A 16,949-nucleotide genomic window follows, 5' to 3' on the forward strand; every position below is an offset into this window, starting at 1 on the left:
AAAAATATGTAGCAGAAAACAAATTGGCCTAAAATGTTTTTTTTTTGAGAATTTGATATAAAAAAATGTGAAAAAACTGAATTTTTGTAAAATCTTACCGTAATATTCCTTTCTCTGAGTCCTCCGACAGTCGCCGCCCATTCACACAGTCTTCACTAATGGGGTATTGCTTCCTCTCCACAGGAGTTTCTAGGCATAAGACTTGTAAAAGAACAACCTTACATGCACAGAAAGGTAACCTTCTGGGTAACAAAAAAAAGGCTCAACATGAGCAACAACCCAGGAAAACAAATAACCCAAGGGGAAAAAACAACCCCAACAGCCAGAGACCCGTACAAAACCAGGGTTCCCTATAGCACTGCCGCACAGAGAACTTTGCGGCCAAAGGAGGCATCAGCCGATGCCAGAACATCAATTTTATAGAATTTGGAAAAGGTGTGCATCGACGAATAAGTCGCAGCCTTGCACACCTGGGCCACCGAGGCCTGATGCCGGAAGGCCCAGGATGCATTCACCGACCTGGTAGAGTGCGCCTTGACAGGGAAGTAGGAACCCGTTCCTGCAACGAATAGGCCTGGACAATGGTCTGTCTGATCCATTTGGCAATGGTCGCCGCAGACGCAGCCGTACCCTTCCGAGGACCCTCAGGAAGCACAAAGAGAGAATCTGACTTCCGAAATGATTCCGTCGATGACAGGTAAACCCTGATCGCCCTGACAACATCCAAAGAATGCAAGGCAACCTCCTTTGGATGCTTAGGGTTCGCACAAAGCGAAGGTAAAACAATGTCCTCATTGAGGTGAAAATCCGAAACCACCTTCGGCAGAAAGGACGGATTAGGTCGCAAGACTACCTTATCCCTATGAACTACCAGGTAAGGTGAACGGCAGGATAACGCCATCAACTCCGACACTCTGCGAGCAGAAGTGATCGCTACCAGGAATACAACCTTCTTAGATAGCATAGGTAATGAAAGTTCCCTGATGTTTTCAAACGGGGGAACGCTGCAACAGGGACAGAACCAAGTTCAAGTCCCATGGAGGCAAGGGCTCCCTTCTGGGAGGAGCAAGTGCCACACACCTTGGAAAAAGGTGCGAATCAAGGAATGAGACGCCACAGGGCGCTGGAAAAGAACAGCCAGTGCAGATACCTGGCACTTAATCATGGCCAACGCAAGGTGCTGGTCCACACCAGACTGTAGGAAAGCTAACACTCTCGCCACCGAGTATGAACGAGGAGAAAAACCCCTGGACTCACACCAGGCAAAATAAGCTTTCCATGTACGGTAATAAATCTTACCAGAAGAGGCTTTTCTAGCCTTGATCAAAGTAGGAATAACCTCTGAGGAGAGACCCCTGTCTCTCAGGACCTGGCTCTCAACAGCCATGCCGTTAAAGCCAGCGACTGTAAAGCAGGATGGAAGATCGGTCCCTGAGACAGTAGATCTTCCCGCATTGGCTGCTGCCACGGAGGCTCTACGGCCAGGTGAACGATGTCCGCGTACCAGGACCGGCGAGGCCAGTCCGGCGCTACCAGAATCACCAGTGATTGTTCCGAGGCCAACCTGCGAAGGAACCTGGACAACAACTGAATCGGAGGAAAGGCATAAATTAGACGATACTGATGCCAAGGCACCACCAACGCGTCCGAGGCGTCTGCCAGAGGATCGCGTGTTCTTGCCACGAACCTTTCCACCTTGTTGTTTAGCCGAGACGCGAACAGATCCACATCCGGGGATCCCCACTTCACGTACAGCATTTGAAATACCTCCGGGTGCAGGGACCATTCCCCCTGGTCCAGGGTCTGGCGGCTCACATAATCGGCCTGCCAATTCTCCACACCCGGAATGTGCACTGCCGATATCGCCGGGACATGAGACTCGGCCCAAGACAGAATACTGGTCACTTCCTGGGCCGCCCGGGCACTCCTGGTGCCCCCTTGGTGGTTGATGTACGCCACTGCAGTGGCATTGTCCGTCTGCACCCTTACAGGGCGGCCCTGAAGACGATCCGAGCAATGGATAAAGCACAGCCTGATCGCTCTCAATTCCAGAATGTTTATCGGTAGGGAGGATTCCTCCTCTGACCAAGTGCCCTGGGCAGACAGGTTGCCCAGAACGCCACCCCAGCCCGACAGGCTGGCATCCGTGGTTAAGACCGTCCACAGAATTTGCCAGAAGGATTTTCCGTCCGACACCGCCGGGGACTGAAGCCACCACAACAGATCCATTCTGGTTTGGCGGCTCAGAGGTCCAAGGACTGAGGTAGTCTGTCCCACCTGGCCAGGATCTCCGCCTGGAGAGATCGCGTGTGAAACTGTGCAAATGGTATCGCCTCGAAGGCAGATACCATCAACCCCAGGGACCGCATACAGGTCCGGAGTGACGAGGATTTGCTGTCCCTGAGGGACCTGACCTCGTTCTGTAGGGTCCGGAGCTTGTCCTCCTGTAAGAACACCTTTGCTTGAGCAGAGTCCAGAACCATCCCCAGATACTGGAGACGAACCGAAGGTGACAAGGTCGACTTCTGAATGTTGATCGTCCAACCGAACTCCTGAAGCGTCTGGACCGTAGTGGACAGATCGCGCAACAGGCTCTGACTGGCACTCGATCTTAACAGGAGATCGTCCAGATATCCCAAGACCGCAATGCCCTGTGCCCGCAACAGGCCCAGAACAGGCGCTAACACTTTTGTAAAGACCCTTGGAGCCGAAACGAGACCGAAGGGTAACGCCACAAACTGGTAAGGATCCTCCACCATAGCCAATCGGAGGTACCTCTGATGACCCTCGAAAATGGGGATGTCTAGATACGCATCCTTTAGGTCTATAGAGGCCAGGAACTCCCCCGGATCCAGGGAGGCCACCACCGAGCGGAGTGATTCCATGCGGAATTTTCGAACGCGCACAAAGCGGTTTAGCGCTTTTAAGTCCAGAATCGGACTCACTTTGCCCTCCTTTCTGGGCACAGTGAACAGATTTGAATAAAAACCCTGAAACCTGTCCCGATGAGGCACCGGGACGACAACCCCCTGGGCGAGCAGATCCTGCACCCCCTGATGTAGGTCCTGTAACGGCCCTGGGGTCAACTGAAGATTTGAGGGAAAGAATCTGTTCGCCGGCCGTGAAAGAAATTCGATCTTGTACCCTGACCGAATGATTTCCTGAACCCACCTGTCCGTGATTCGGAGCAGCCAAGGTTGAAGGAAACCGCGCAAACGCCCCCCCACCCCTGAAACGGGTGAGGGCTTCCCTTCAGGCAGAGGCGGACTGAGCCGCCGTCCCAGCCTGGCCGGAGTTTTGTTTGCCGAACCAGGGCTTTTTCTGGCCACCTTGGCCCTTGAAGGGTTTACCCTTGTTCTGCGCCCTGAAGGCACGAAAGGATCCTTGATTAGGTTTAAAGGAGGGGGCCCGCTTACCGCGGAAAAATTTCCCCTTAGAGTTCTGGGGCAGCAGAGTGCTCTTGCTCCCAGTGACTCCTTTAACCAATTCATCCAGGGATTCCCCAAAAAAGGCGAGACCCCGCATAGGGAATGTCAGCCACCGTCTTCCTGGATTTCTGGTCAGCCGACCAGCTCTTTAACCAGATTAAGCGACGGTTAATCACTGCAACGCTGGACAGGCGCACTGCCAAAGGGGCCTCATTGAGAGCCGCATCGCACAAATACATGACCCCTCGATAAATCTGATCCACCATCTCCACTGTAGTGGGAGGGGCAGAGTCAGCCACGAGGGTGCGTTTGAGCACCTTGGTCCAATCCGCCACAGCCTGTGCCACCATAACGGAGGCAAAAATAGGCTTGAGCATGGAATCCGCCACCATGTAGGAATGTCGGGCGAGAGATTCCAGCCTCCTATCAGTAGGGTCCCTAAACACCGGGGAGTCCTCGGTGGGGACCAAGGTAGCCTTGTTCAATCTGGCCACCGTGTGATCCACTTGGGGAGGCACACACCAGAGCGCAACCATAGTGGCCGCAAAAGGGTAGAGAAGTTGAAACTTCTTAGGCACCACGAAGGTGTGGTTTAAGTTATGCCATAGCTCATTCACCTTATGGTGAAATTCCGCGGGGCAAGGAAAAACCTGCGCCGTCTTGTGGGTCCTGTGTGTACCGAAAGAGGACACAACGCCCGGAGGGGGTGGGCTCATCCTCCAAATGTAGTGTTTCCTTCACAGCTAGGATCAACTCATCCATAGCTACACATTCCTCGGGCGACCCAGGGGGGGAGTCATCCCCCCCTGCGACCTCCGCCTCCCCCTCAGACTCTTGCGGGTCCTGAGAAGAGCGAGACCCCGAAAGGGCCACGCTACCTACAGCAACCATGTCACACTCAGAATCAGAAGAAAAGGAAATCCTAGGCCTTTCACGTTCAGACATCAGCACATCCATTTTTGCCACCAAAGTTGCCACAACAGCCGCCAAATTAGTCTGGTTAGAGGATTCAGAGGACCCTGAATCCCCCACCAAAGCTGGAGGGAATTTGCTGTCCTGGGATTCCATAACAGAAATAAAACATTTTTAAAACTGGCCCTTTAAGAGCGCCGCAGACCCCGCAGCGCACTGCTATAGAGACTGTGGAACACAGACCCCCCGCAGGGACAAAACTGATTGCACAAAATATGACAGCAAAGGAACAGCAGGACAGAACCCCACAGTGTGTTACCAGCTCCTTCGGTCGGCTCTATGAGAAAGAAGGAAGTGATGTTACCGCTGGAGCCTGAACTGAGGCTGCAGACCAAGGAAAAATGGATGCCTATTGAAAGTAATGGGAGGCTTCGGCAAGATGGCTGCCGACATGTGCTCGGAACGCTCGTTTGCCACACGCAAGATGGCGCCGCAAGGTGCCAAGATCACTACATAGCATGCTGCATAAGCGCCCATAATGAAGCCAGACATGCTGCCCACACTTAAAATGGCGGACTGGCAGCGGTCGCCGCATGTGTCTGCACCTCCAAGCACCCTAAAGTGACCTCAGGAGAGGGACCCCCCAATCCCCCACACAGCGCTGCTGTGAGAGAATAAAAACCCCCGCAGGGACCGGAACAGGGGGCCCAAAACGCACAGACACAGGGGACACCACAGACACACAGGACTGCCGACCCCAGACAGAGGCCCCACACAGAATGTACTTACCTGTACCCGATGGCGTGGGGTGCCTCATATCAAGCGGGAAACCGCCCACCCTCAGATGGCAGGGGAGTGCCGCCAGCCAGAAACGCAGGACACTAGTAGTGCATGGACAAACCTATGCTGTGTCCAGTGAGGTAGCCACCTCACATGGCTGCATCCCTGATGGACAGGGACGGGTCGTTTGCGAGGCCAGGGCGAACACTCCTAAGCTAGGCAGAAGACAAACTGAATTGGGATGGCTATTGCAGGGGGGTATTGGACTAGAGGGACAGCCCCCATGGGTGTGACTATGTAGATAAATTGTTCTTTTACAAGTCTTATGCCTAGAAACTCCTGTGGAGAGGAAGCAATACCCCATTAGTGAAGACTGTGTGAATGGGCGGCGACTGTCGGAGGACGTAAGCGAAATATTGTTATTTTTTCAAAATTGTCGCTCTTTTTTTGTTTATAGCGCAAAAAATAAAAATCGCACAGGTGATCAAATACCACCAAAAGAAAGCTCTGTTTGTGGGAAAAAAAGGACGTCAATTTAATTTGGGTACAGCGTCACACGACCGCGCAATTGTCCGTTAAAATCACGCAGTGCCGAATCGCAAAATAGGGCCTGGTCATTGAGCAGCCAAATCCTCCGGGGCTTAAGTGGTTAAGAAAGAACACTGGACCAAGATAATAATGTAAGTTGTTGTGCTTGTACACATCAAAGATGTCTCTCTAAGGCCTTGTTTACACTGGCAGTCGCCTGTCTTAACCTAACATGGTGGCTGGAGGGGGGTGTCTTGCAGCAAATATGATACCCCACATCTCAGTGCTGCCGCCAAACGTGACCCATTCATGTGAATGGAACAGCACCATAACCACATCTAATACATGTGGTTGTAGTGGGCTTTCAATTGGTAAAACAGGCATCCAGGAGGCATCCAGGAGGCTCCTGTCAACTGCCCTCTATAAAAGCGATCCATTGTGGATCACTTCTCTAAGGCCCTGTAAGGGTACACATTGTCTAACTTTTACTAAGGCTTGCTACTAAGTTACAATGTTACAGTCTGAACACTGGGGGAGGTGACAATGGGAAATCCTCCCTGTCTGCAGCAGTCTGAGGATATCTACTCACCTTGGGCAAAATCATTTAACTGGAGCTCGAGGACTGCTTTTCTAATATTTTTATTATTTTTTTTTTTTTCGTTACTGCTGAAAGCTCTACTGTATATTATCAGGTATGTCAGGTATTTGTTCATGCAGACTTACAGTTGCTGCATGGTAAGCATGGAAGCAAAGTTAAATTAAGCACAGAACTTATAAGAAGGTAATACCTTTATTTCAGAAAATACTGTAAGGAGAAAATGTTTCATGGGACTCATGTACTAAAGCCCAGTCTGACACTTCTGGATCCGGTAATTGGATTTGACAAGCTATGCTTAGAAATATGTTTGGGCATTCTTTATTGCTGCTGGATTAATATCACAGTAAGTTTCCCCTTCACCTTCTACCCAGGCTGGGCCAAATACTATGACCATCATTAGGCATATCACTGCCAAAGACAGCTGTACCCTGATTCTAAATTAAATTTCATACAAGAACTACTGTAACTGATTCTAAATTAATTTCATACTAGAACTACTGTAACTATGAGCCTTGTATAAAAATCAAATGGAAAATACCTGTGAGGTTTACCACAACTAATCACATTTTATCACTTTCCTGTGAAGTTTAAGAAAAAGCTTTCTAACATCAGAAAAGGGTAACGCGCATGCTTTTTCCTTGTTTTCATACAGCTCCACATAGCTGTTTACACTGTAACATTCCACAGATATTTGATTGGATCAGCTATGTAAATGCAGCAACATGCTGGCAATTGCACATCATTCATATTTTATTGGCTTAGATTATGCTACTGATTGGTCATATCTGGTCCAAAAAGCTAAAATAAAATCAAGTACGTTTATGTGCTTGTACTTGAAACTATTTTTAACATTTTAAAGCCAAGAATGTTTAATATCACATTTGCACTTTGGCAACACACAATAAAACACACAGGTTGACGTGTTCTACCACAACCAATGGCAGTGCACCTGCTCTATGTGCATTGTGCTGCAATACCATTTATTGTCTTTGGCGCCACTGTACATTGTACAACAAAGCCTTATGCATAAAAATGCATATACCCCTCATTTTTTTAAAATTAGTTTTGAAAATCCTTTTTCTCTGTTATGGTGCATTGGCAGTCCATTCTTATTGGATATCCAGCCCTAATGCAACGCATATCAAAACCTGCTTCAGGGCAGGGATTTTCAAGCAGGGTTCCTCCAGAGGTTGCTAGGTGTTCAGTGAGCAATGATCAAGTTAAACTAAAACTGATCTTTTTAGCTATCTGTAAGGGGTTAATTCTTCCCAATGACCACAAGTGTAAGGATCATTCTTCCCACTGACCATAACATTAATGTATTCTGAGTATTTGATCTAGTAATTTGTAGCAAGGGTTCCCTGAGACCAGAAAATTATTCCAAGGGTGTTAGAAGCAGAAAGTAAAACATTTTGTTTGTTTGTTTGTTTTTAATTGTCAGTCTTTTTTGTTTATAGCGCAAAAAATAAAAACCACAGCGGTGATCAAATACCACCAAAGGAAATCTCTATTTGTGGGAAAAAAGGACATACATTTTATTTGGGTACAGCGTCGCACAGCCGCGTAATTGTCAGAACAATGCAAAAAATAGCATGGTCATGAAACGGGGTAAACATTCTGGAGCTCAAGTGGTTAATCTCCTCTTCTCAAGAGAGAATAAATTCAGTTCCTCAAATGGTTCCTCATAGCTGAGCTCCTCCATACCTCTCATCAGTTTGGTTGCCCTTCTCTGCACTTTCTCCAATTTCCCGATATCCTTTTGTGAACTGATGCCCAAAACTGAACTGCATATTCCAGATGAGGTCTTACTAATGATTTGTACAGGGGTAAAATTATATCTCTCTCTCTCTCTGGAGTCGATACCTCTCCTAATACAAGAAAGGACTTTGCTTGCTTTGCAAACTACAGCTTGGCATTGCATGCAATTATTAAGCCTATGATCTACCAGAGCGGTGAAAAAATGCAAGCAGCATCTTTGGAGCACTAAAAAATGTGCCTCAAAAACTCCCCTCTCCATTGAAATGAATAGAAAAGCGCATGAAAAGCTTGTCAAAAACGCCCGAAAAGCCCCTGAAAAGCCCTCAGTGTTTTACTAGCAAGTTAGAAGCACCTCAGTGTGAAACGGCTCTTATTATTTATAACTTTTTTACCTTTGGCCATGAGCCACATAGGTTGTTTTTTTCAGCCTTTTAAGCTTGTTGCCCATCGGAATATACTTTGTAGTGTGTTCACATACAGTCTTTTTGAAAAATTCCCCTTTCTGTTCTGTGTTCATCAATTCCAATATTCCCTCCCAGTCTAAGCCTTGGAAAGCAGCCCTCATCCTTCTAAAATTTACTCTCTTTAAGTTAGGTGTTTTTATATTTTCAGTATGTGCTTGTTGCTTACATCTAACATTAAATTAAATGATGTTATGGTAACTGCTACCCAGATGTTCTTTTATATGAACATTAATAAGCTCTGCATGGTTTAAAATGCTGTATCCCATCCAATCACTGCTATGTCACCAGGACAAATAGGACTTCTGTTTAAAGGGGAACTTCACTCCCCGTGCTGATTTTTTTTTTGTTAACACTATCATTTTCTCTATTGTCATCAGGGTTTCTGTTTCTTCGGGTTCTTAGGGATGTCCCCTGATGATGAGGCCATCGGGTCACGCTCATGCTGCTCTATGGACACTGATGCCTTCTGGGATCTCTGATGTAGATATCCCAGGATGCTGCAGGAGTAGTACAAGTCTTTATTGTCTAAGCTAGAATGAAGGTAGTGATCAGGTTCGGACTGTATTTTAATTAACCAAAACTGGCTTACATTTGCAAAAAGGGGAAGGTTGCACTAGTGCAACTCTTTTTGTTGTCATAACAAAATAAAATGGAAAGAATATGCCTGTCAAATGAATAGACATTTAAATACACACACACAAACTCACACACACCAACACTAAGGCCTCCTGCACACGGTACTGATGTTTGAGCTTCTGCTTTTTTTACGTCATTTTAGGTGTTTGTTTTGCGTGCATTTGCAGGTATAAGCGCATTTGTGCGCCCGATACCTTCCTAGGGAAAATTCATCCATATTTATACACATAAGCGGGTATTTGCATGCACCGTCGCAAAATACTGACAAGGAACACAGGTTTTCCTACTTTGTTTTCCTGAGGAATACTTTAGTGCTTGTTTACGTGCCTGTGTTCACAGGCACATTGTAAATAATGGGCTACATTTTAGCTCAGTAAAAAAAACGCTTTACTGAGCTTTTTCAAGCTGCAGTGTGCAAGAGGCCTAAAGCTGCAAGCTGCAAAAAAAAAAAAAAAAAACTACAAATAAATATGCTTCTGGCTATACATTCTTGGATCATGAAAATTATCCAGCACAGTGAGTAGCTTTTGATTGATGGTACAGTGTTAAAGATGAATTCCAGGTATGGATATTTTTACGTATTGGTCCAGCTTGGACCAATGTAACTATGCATACCATACCCGTGGGTTCCCTCTAGAAGCTGCAAATCACTGGTAGGCACTGCTGTATCGATCTCCGCTGACTTTCGGGTCCCGCACCGAGCAGCTGCCCTGCTGCATTCTGAATACAGGAAGTTTGCCACTTGGCGTGGGGCCATTCACAGTTCACTTTGCATTTTCTCAATGAATGCAAAGCATTCTCTGATTGTATAGAGGTGGAGAGGCTGGGCGGTGATATTATACTCTCCATTTCATCCAATCAGATAATGCTTTGCATTCATTCATTTCGATCCTTTGAATGGCCTCCATGCCCAGTGTCTGATCTCCTGTGTTCAGAATGCAACTTGGCACTGCAACTTGGAAGTAAGTGAAGATCACTGCAGTAGTGGTGTCTTGTACAGTGGTTTCCAGCTTCTTGAGGAATCCCACAGGCATGTGAATAAATATATACCTGAAATTTATCTTTAGCCACTTTTGGACCTGAAGGGTTTAACCCCTTATTTGAATAGGCCTTTTTTTGCGATACGGCACTGTTACTGCAACGCTTTACCCAAATAATTGCGCCCAAATAAATTGCGCTGTTAACAAAAAAAGAGCGACAATTCTGAAAAAAAAAAATATATATATTTTTTACTTTCTGCTATATAACATTCCCAATAAAAAAAAATGTAAAAATCTTATTTTTTCATCATTTTAGGCCAATTTGTATTCTGCCACATATTTTTGGTAAAAAAAAATCCCAATAAGTATATATTGATTGATTTGTGCAAAAGTTATCACGTCTACAAACTAGGGGAAAGGTTTATGTCATTTTTATTTATTTATTGACTGCGACATTGCGGCGGACAGATCGGACCCCTAACTGACATTTTTGACACTTTTGGGGGGACCAGTGACATTACTACAGTAATCTGTGCTAATGACACTGGCAGGGAAGGTGTTAACACCAGGGGCAATCAAAGGGGTTAAATGTGTCCCTAGGGGGTGTTTTCTAACTGTGGGGGGTAGGGATGGGCTTTCTAAATGAACACAGAGAGCTGTGTTCCTAAATCAGAATAACACAGGATCCCTGTGTTCATAACTGACAGAACAGCGGGGAGCTGATCGGCTTCACCAGTGGCGAATGGTGCACACCCCTGCTAGCGGTTCTGCGAAGCGACGTACAATTACGTCATTTCGCGGAACAGAGCCGACTTGCCACAGTAAAACTGTTGCGGGTGGTCGTTAAGTGGTTAAGTAACCAGAAATGGCTTGCATTTCTACTAATGTATGTGAATAATATAAAGTTTGTAAAAATCTAGGTCACCAACAACTGAACAGCAAGCAGCTACTTATATAACTGTGATAACAACTCATAAGATACATAAATACATATAAATACAAACAATTGGTACAGCCCATCCCCCTAAGATGTCATATCGGAGGTGAAACGCAAGGGGTGTGGCCAGTCTACAACTTCATCATGCACGACCTGCCGATCACAAACGGCTTTTTGCTTATGCAAGCTATCAGCCTGCTGGCATTTGGAGTATCCTGGACTTTTGAATAAATGATAAATATAAAATATGCTTCACTGTGGTAGTTTATTTTTCTACCCTTCGGTGTCACACTGCAAACTACTGCTGAGCGGCAATTGTCTTCCTAATGGATGCCATTCCCTAAGTTCTATTACATGTGAGTTTGACCATTATAATTTGTGGTCCAACCTTTCTGGTAAGAGGCGTCTGTCAACTGTTGCTATCTGGTGGTGGATTCCACTTTTTCCATTGCACAATTACACTTTTTGGATTATCACAATGAAATTCCTTTGTACTTGAATGGACTATTTTTACACTTGATGAACTTTGCTTATATGAATTTCTCAGTCTGCATGTTTATGAGCCCATTACACGGGCACTATTTGTTGTGATGTAGTAGGTCGTTGCACATAACAAATCAGATGACCAATTCATGCAGACAAGAAAAAAGTGGTAATGAAAGGTATATAGTTTATCTATTGAGGTAATTTTAACCAATTAATTTTATAGGAGAAATATACATAAATGTTTGTACATCAACCCTGCTATAGCCAATTTAGAGCTGTCTTGGTATTGTTTGCATCTTGTGGCTAAGCACACCATTACAGTACTGACAGCATTTTAAATAAACAAATGTAATTCTGACCTTTATCATTTGAGCCACATAGCTTTCTGGACCAGTGTAATCTGTCTTGTTCTTCACTCTCACCAGCACGATGAAGTACAGATAATTCCAGATATTGTGCTCCTCCTTAATATGCTCCTCAAAGGACACGGTCTTATTGTCAAATTTATCTCTTTCCAGTCCTGCAGAAATGAATGAGAATCACATTTTACAACTAGATAAGAGCACTATTAGCATGTGTATGCGAGCCATTTAGATAATTCTACTTTGGGATTGCATTTTATTAATAAGACACATTCAGAATATTATTGAGAGGGAGACTGCATGGCATACTTTTGGAAACATTGATTTTTACAGGCATTGTGCTTGTTATACCAGATTTGTTAAAGCCTTTTCCAAAGTCGTGTATGGAATAATACATTATATAATTTTTCTTGGTGATTGCCTTTTTACTTGAATAAAACCATATTACTAAATAAAATGATTATATTTTGAAAAGGTTTTGACAGCATTTTTGAAGTTCCAACATACAGGATTGATGTAGAATATATTTTCCTACCAAAAAGGAGCATGGGTTCTGCATACTTCCTAATTGAAAATAAATTATTAAAGTACAACTAAAGTCAACAATTATAAACTCACTGACTAAGTCTAGAGCAGATGCTGATTTTTTTAGTTTCAAACAATTTTATTGGAGAATTTCAAATGCAAAACAACGTTTCACATACAGAGTATAATGAAGAAAATGCAGTCAAAAATTGGCAACAGAGTGCAATATACAACTGTAACTTCAGATAAACCATGATAGTTTGTAGACAAAGGGGGCGGTAGAATAGGCGGTCAAGAGAGAATGATGATGGGCGCAGCCAATCCACAGGCACCCCGTAAAGGGAGCTCGCTGTGCCCGGGTGGGGAGGCGCAACCAATCAACTGTATTACAGGGAAGGAGCAGTACCAAAGTTCTCAGTACCGTTTAGGAAGGGATATGGGGAAGAGAGGAACTTCACGGGTATAAACCAAAATAGGAAATGCAAAGGTTACAGGCGGCTCATATGAGGGGGTACATTTAACTCATTACCCTCAAGCTGTAGATAAAGCCTTAAGGGCAGATCTGGACTGAGACGTTGCGGGTGCTACAGCATGTGTACGCAGAAGGAAAGAAGTAAGGTAAGGAGAAAGAGGATGAAGGACGGGGGGTAAGGAGAGGGGAGGAGTAGAAAGGGGGAGAGGGATAGATGGGGGGAGAGAAAGTTATCCACCCAAGGTTGCAGATGCTGATTTTTTATATGCTCTTGGGCCAGAAGATAGAGTGGGGAAAATAATTATTATGATCCCCTGCATATTTTGTAAGTTTACCCACTTACAAAGAAATGAAGGGTCAATAATTTTTATTCATAGGTGTATTTTAAATGATAGAAACAGAATATCAAAAAAAATTTCAGAAAAAAACACATGATACAAATGTTATAAATTGAGTTGCAGTCCAGTGCGTAAAATAAGTATTTGATCCCCTACCAAACCACAAAAATTCTGGCTCCCGCAGACTGGCTACAGTATGTGCTCATGTGGAAAACACATTAGTCCTGTCAATTTAGAAAGGTGCTCATAACGACAAATCGTTATGTGTATAAAAGGCACCTGTCCACAGAATCTCTTTTTTCCATTCAAACTTCACCACCATAGGCAAGACCAAAGAGCTGTCATAGAGCGTCAGGGACAAGATTATAGTCCTGCGCAAGGGTGGAATGGGTTACAAGACCATCAGCAAAAAGCTTGGTGAGAAGAAGACAACTGTTGGAGCAATTATTTGCAAATGGAAGAAATACAAAAGAATCATCAGTTGCCCTCGGTCTGGTGCTCTAGGCAGGATTTCGCCCCATAGGGAAAGGATGATCATGAGAAAAGTGAGAGAACAGCCAAGAAGTACACTGAATGAGCTTTTGAATTATCTCAAGGCAGTTGGGACCACATTCACTTAACAAACCATTGGTAACACAATACGCAGACATGCATTGAAATCCTGCAGCGCCCGCAAGGTCCCCCTCCTCAAAAAGGCACATGTACAGACCCATCTGAAGTTTGCCAATGAACATCTAAATGATTCAGAGAAGGATTGAGAGAAAGTGCTGTGGTCAGATGATACCAAAATTGAGTGCCCAGGCATTAACTCACTGTGTTTGGAGGAAGAAAAATGCTGACTATGACTCTAGGAGCACCATCCCTACAGTCAAGCATAGAGGTGAAAACATTATGCTTTGGGGCTGTTTCTCTGCTTAAGGTACAGGCCAACTTTGCCCCACTGAGGGGCCAATGGACGGGGCCATGTATTGTAAAATCTTGAATGAGAACATTCTTCACTCCAGAACACTGAAGATTGGTCATGGATGAGTCTTTCAGCATGACAATGATCCAAAACATACTGCCAAGACAACAAAGACGTCACTCAAGAAGAAGCACATTAAGGTCATGGAGTGCCCTAGCCAGTCTCCAGACCTTAATAACCTATAGAAAATGTATGAAGGGAGCTGAAACTTCAAGTTGCCAAGCGACAGCCAAGAAACCTTAAAGATTTAGAGAAGATCTGTAAACAAGAGTGGACCAAAATCCCTCCTGAGATGTGTGCAAAACCTGGTAACCAACTACAAGAAAGGTCTTACCTCTTTGCTTGCCAACAAGGGGTTCTCTGCTAATTTCTAAGTCATGTTTTGTTTGGGGATCAAATACTAGTTTTGAACTGCAACTCAATTTATAACATTTGTATAATGTCTTTTTTTTTTTTGGATTTTTGGTTGATATTCTGCCTCTATCAGTTAAAATACACCTATGATAAAAATTAAAGACCCTTCATTTCTTTGTAAGTGGGCAAACCTACAAAATCTGCAGGGGATCAAATCATTATTTTCCCCACTGTAAGTTGCAGCCCTAAAATCATATCTTCTATATCATGTAAATATATACCAAAGATGTAAGTTTTAAAATTGCGCACGCCCGTACAACGGGAGACGTGGGCACTTTAAATTTTTTTTTAATTATTATTTTTTTAAATTTTTGCACTGTTTAATTTTATTTTTTTTTACCACTTTTATTGCTGTCACAAGGAATGTACACATCCTAGGGAAGTGACAGGTACTCTTGATGGAGAGATCTGGTGTCTGTAAGACACCAAATCCCTCCTCTGCCTATAAAAGCATTAAAAAAACACCAAGATCAGTGCTTTTGAATGCTTGAGATTTTTTTTTTTAATTGGCGCCATTGACATCCGGGTAAACCAGAAGTGATATCAGGTCATTGTTTCCAGGTTACCATAGTGGCGATCAGGTCAAAACCGATCCCGACTTTTGTTCAGCTGTCCGGCCAACCAGAGGACGTGCCGGCCAGTCACTCGGGTCTCCCGATGGAACGGGAGAGCCTGAGAGAGAGCCACAGAATGTGGCATCCCCTCCCGCTGCTTGTAAAGTGAATGCAGTGGCTAGTTAGCCGCAAGGATTGCTTTAACAAGAGCCGACCATCGGCTCTAAAAGACTGCAGACATCATCCCAGTAAGTCCAACGATGTACAGGTACATTGCTGATCGGCAAGTGCTTGTAAACCTCAGACATAAAACATGAACAAAGCATATCCCTCTATAGTGTGTACTTGTTTAAATTAATAGCAGTAAGTGTCATTTCTGTCTGCTGCTTTGTTCCTCTGCTTTGTTCCTCTGCTTGTAAAGTGAATGCAGTGGCTAGTTAGCCTCAAGGATTGCTTTTACAAGAGCCAACCATCGGCTCTAAAAGACTGCAGACATCATCCCAGTAAGTCCAACGATGTACAGGTACATTGCTGATCGGCAAGTGCTTGTAAACCTCAGACATAAAACATGAACAAAGCATATCCCTCTATAGTGTGTACTTGTTTAAATTAATAGCAGTAAGTGTAATTTCTGTCTGCTGCTTTGTTCCTCTGCTATCAGCATGAGTCATGTCTGACAAGTTTTCTGGACACCAAGACGAAAAAGGTGACAGGGAAGGGACCTCCAGCTGATTGACAGCCTCAGCATTTTTTCTGTGTGCTGTGTGAAGAGGTGTGTGTCCCTTCCCTCCAATCAGCTCTCAGAGCTCTCCTCACTAAGCTCTTGTTTCATCTCTGTGTATCACCTGAGGATAGTCACTTCACTGGGTAAATGGAAGGATTTACAACCACTAAAAGATACGATTACGTTGGATTCCCAATGGAAACGAACTGGTACAATAGCGACTTTTTTATGTTTAATAAAAGTTTCAAAGACATTGTGTTCATCTGAGATCATCTTTGCAATCTAGATATTCTTTCTGGGTATATATAAATAATATTATATATATATATATATATATATATATATATATATATATATATATTTCAGGGCCTGGTTTGACAGAGCTACAACAGCTCCCTATTTACAACAAGAGCCATACAGCCACTATATCCCTTATGTAAGCATTATGTGGAAGCACAGTGTTTACATTTGCTTCTGCAGCGCGCCCCCTATGGAGCGATCTATAGAAGCCACTGATTCCTAGGGCCTTTTTAAAACAACACTAGAAAAAATAATCACTATCCCAGCACTGTTTTAAAATGACAGCTGGGGTTTAAGTGGTTAAAGATATTATTTTAAAAATATAAAATTTATGTTACATCTTTAGCCAGTTGAGGACCTAATATGGACCTCAAATGTCTCCAGAGTTCTTGCTCACTAAGCACATGCCTGCACATGTAGCTGCAGGACGTGCTGTCAGTTTGACAGCTGAATCTGGGTCTGTGTAGCAGAGCTGCTATAAGTAGCAATTTCAGCAACCATTACTGGAAACAGCTGTTTCTGTTCAGGGCTTGATAATAAAAAAATCTCAGAAGTAGATAACTGCAATATACACTGCTCAAAAAAATTAAAAGAACAATTTGAAAACACTTTAGATCTCAATAAAAATATCATGCTGGATATCTATACTGATATTGACTGGGTAATGTGTTAGGAACAAAAGGATGCCACATTGTTTGATGAAAAATGAAAATGATCAACCTACAGAGGGCTGAATTCAAAGACACCTTGAAAATCAAAGTGAAAAAATGATGGAGTAGGCTAGTCAAT

General features: G+C 44.1%; 1 protein-coding gene across 1 annotated transcript in view; it reads right to left on the bottom strand.

Annotated features, from left to right (window-relative positions):
- ITPR3 (inositol 1,4,5-trisphosphate receptor type 3) overlaps positions 1–16,949 on the bottom strand; it is a 544,698-nt gene that overhangs the window by 28,421 nt on the left and 499,328 nt on the right. The window contains exon 56 of the mRNA XM_082246986.1: positions 11,867–12,027. Coding sequence (XP_082103112.1) covers positions 11,867–12,027 — 161 coding nt within the window. The remainder of the gene's footprint in view (positions 1–11,866; positions 12,028–16,949) is intronic.

Source organism: Pelophylax lessonae, assembly GCF_965119305.1.
Source record: "Pelophylax lessonae genome assembly, chromosome: 2".
Classification (NCBI taxonomy): Eukaryota; Metazoa; Chordata; class Amphibia; order Anura; family Ranidae; genus Pelophylax; species Pelophylax lessonae.